Raw genomic sequence first — 2,102 nt, forward strand, 5'->3', positions numbered from 1 at the left:
ATGTGTACGAGCCTTACAAGAAAATTCCCTGTGACCCCTGGTTGGTCTCTGTGAGCCTTGTATCTATCTCTGATATGGGCTGAGAATGTCAGGTGGGGACCGAACCCCAGAGCATGCTTGAGAGAGAATCAGAGGTCAGAGCCTGAATCCTCCTGTCCTCCACGTCCCCCCTCTCTAGCCTACCCAGCCACAATACCACGGAATAGCCTGATGAGTGTCAGACTGCCCCCATGCTCCATGTGCCGAGTCGTAGAATGTCCCCACAGTTGGGTCCAGCCCTATAAAGCCCCATATCAGTTGTTACCAGGGTTGGCTGCATCTGGGTTCTTGGAGTCATCTGATGAATGGGTCTTATCTACCCTCGGGCGCTTGGCACTTTTCTTCATGGCCTTCTGTTCCTTGTTTGACATGGCTGGAACCTTCCTGGGTCAGACAGGACTCCTGAAACGTCAGTATGCACAGACAGTAGAGACACTGAATGTCACGATGGTAAATGAAAACAGGGACCAGGACTCCACAGGCTGTGGTCACGTGTGCTGGCACTTGTGCGGGAGCAAAAAGGAGGTGGGAGGGTGACATCAATATCCCGCCAGGTCCAATCACATCCTGTCCCGGTTTTCTGGCTGAATGGAGAGCTCTCCACAACCCAGTAGCCCTGGATCTCAGCTCTTTCTCCTGATTTCTTGTCACCAGATTAGGACAAGTTTGGCTAGACCCCAAGCTAAGTGATCCAATGTTGGTGTCTAGTCACAAACACCAACCCACCGATAGCCAATGAGGTCACTAGAGCAGTGCCCTGGCAAGCAACGGTAGGGCCCTGCTGTGCAGTCAGGTGAAATTCCTAACCACTATCAGTCGAGATGCTTCGGAAGAAACTCAGGGACCCAAGCCTCCAGGAGAGACCCAAAGAATACACCAGAGGCAAATGCAGAGATTCCCCCAATACACTCACCCAAGATGACACGCAGCCTGTGGAGGGCATGAAGTCTCTGTGCTCACAGACAAGGAATTTAGAAACCAGGGATGTGACGTATGCAGGCAGGCTTGTCTCTTCAACAGAAGGGATGTATATGCTGCCTCTTTTCCACCCAGAAGGCTGGCAGTGGATTTTGTTAATTAATAGCCTGGTGGTCTGTGCCACCCAAATCTCCCTGACTTTTACATTTATCTCAGATTCTCCCCTCCCCGCCCCCAGATCCTCATCCTTAGTTTCGTTTAAATCAGTCAGTAGAACCCAGTGGGACATGTGGAACTGTGCCACCAGACAAAAACTGGGCAGGCTGAGTGGGTAGAGAAGCTCCGATAAATTCTCCTATAGGAGAATGGGAGGTGGTTCATCTACTCCCACTGGGGTTCTAGTACTGGAACACTTGACCACGAGTCACACCGAGGGTGCTCCATGCTAATGAGGCATCCAGATGGACAGGCCCCGGAGGGTTTGGCCAATAAGCATCCCGTACACTGACATTCCTTCCTGCAAGATGTATTGAATCTCTGGTCCACCCTGAGTAAATCGCATGTACCCATGTTCCACGATGAACAATGACTAAAAAGTGTGGACAAGCAAAGATTATCTCATCAAGAACCGCTGTGGGGGGAAGCCTTCCTCATACAGAGCCCTTGCCTTCTAAGTCTCCTGCAGAAGGCCCCTCTGACCATTGGTCCAGGATACCCACCCCCGAGCTGAGGCCGAGTTCCCCCACCCCCTGGCCCCGGGCTCATCAGTGGCTTGTGCAGCCCCCCTCTCCCCAGACTCTACGATGTTCTCAGCGGTGACTGGATGACTGGGAGTTGGGGAACCCTTGCCTCACTGGCCTCACCCTCACAGCAACCCCCACCTCCAACCCCTCTTGCCCTCGAGGGTCGTCGCAGCTTGTGAGATGTCACTTTCCGAAGTGCATTACCACCTGTGTCTCCGGATGCACAGGCACTAAGCAAGGGAAATAGCCTCAAAGCAGTGCCCGAAAAACCCTCTTACCCTCGAGGGCAGTAAAAGCTAAGGAGATGTCCTTTCTGGAAGTGTTCTACCATAGGTCTCGAGATACCTTGTCTCTCACCTAGGAAAGATCGCCCCAGGGCAGTCTCTGTCAACAGCGGTGAGA

At 52.7% G+C, this 2,102-nt stretch overlaps 1 protein-coding gene across 1 annotated transcript in view; it reads right to left on the reverse strand.

Annotated features, from left to right (window-relative positions):
- Positions 1-2,102, reverse strand: part of LOC116070174 — a 9,218-nt gene that overhangs the window by 6,595 nt on the left and 521 nt on the right. The window contains exons 2-4 of the mRNA XM_031341786.1: positions 1,979-2,057; positions 953-1,096; positions 305-441 (exon numbers count right to left, since the gene is read on the reverse strand). Of these exons, the coding sequence (XP_031197646.1) occupies positions 305-410 (106 nt within the window). The 5' untranslated portion in view covers positions 411-441; positions 953-1,096; positions 1,979-2,057. The remainder of the gene's footprint in view (positions 1-304; positions 442-952; positions 1,097-1,978; positions 2,058-2,102) is intronic.

Source organism: Mastomys coucha, chromosome X (assembly GCF_008632895.1).
Source record: "Mastomys coucha isolate ucsf_1 chromosome X, UCSF_Mcou_1, whole genome shotgun sequence".
Lineage (NCBI taxonomy): Eukaryota > Metazoa > Chordata > Mammalia > Rodentia > Muridae > Mastomys > Mastomys coucha.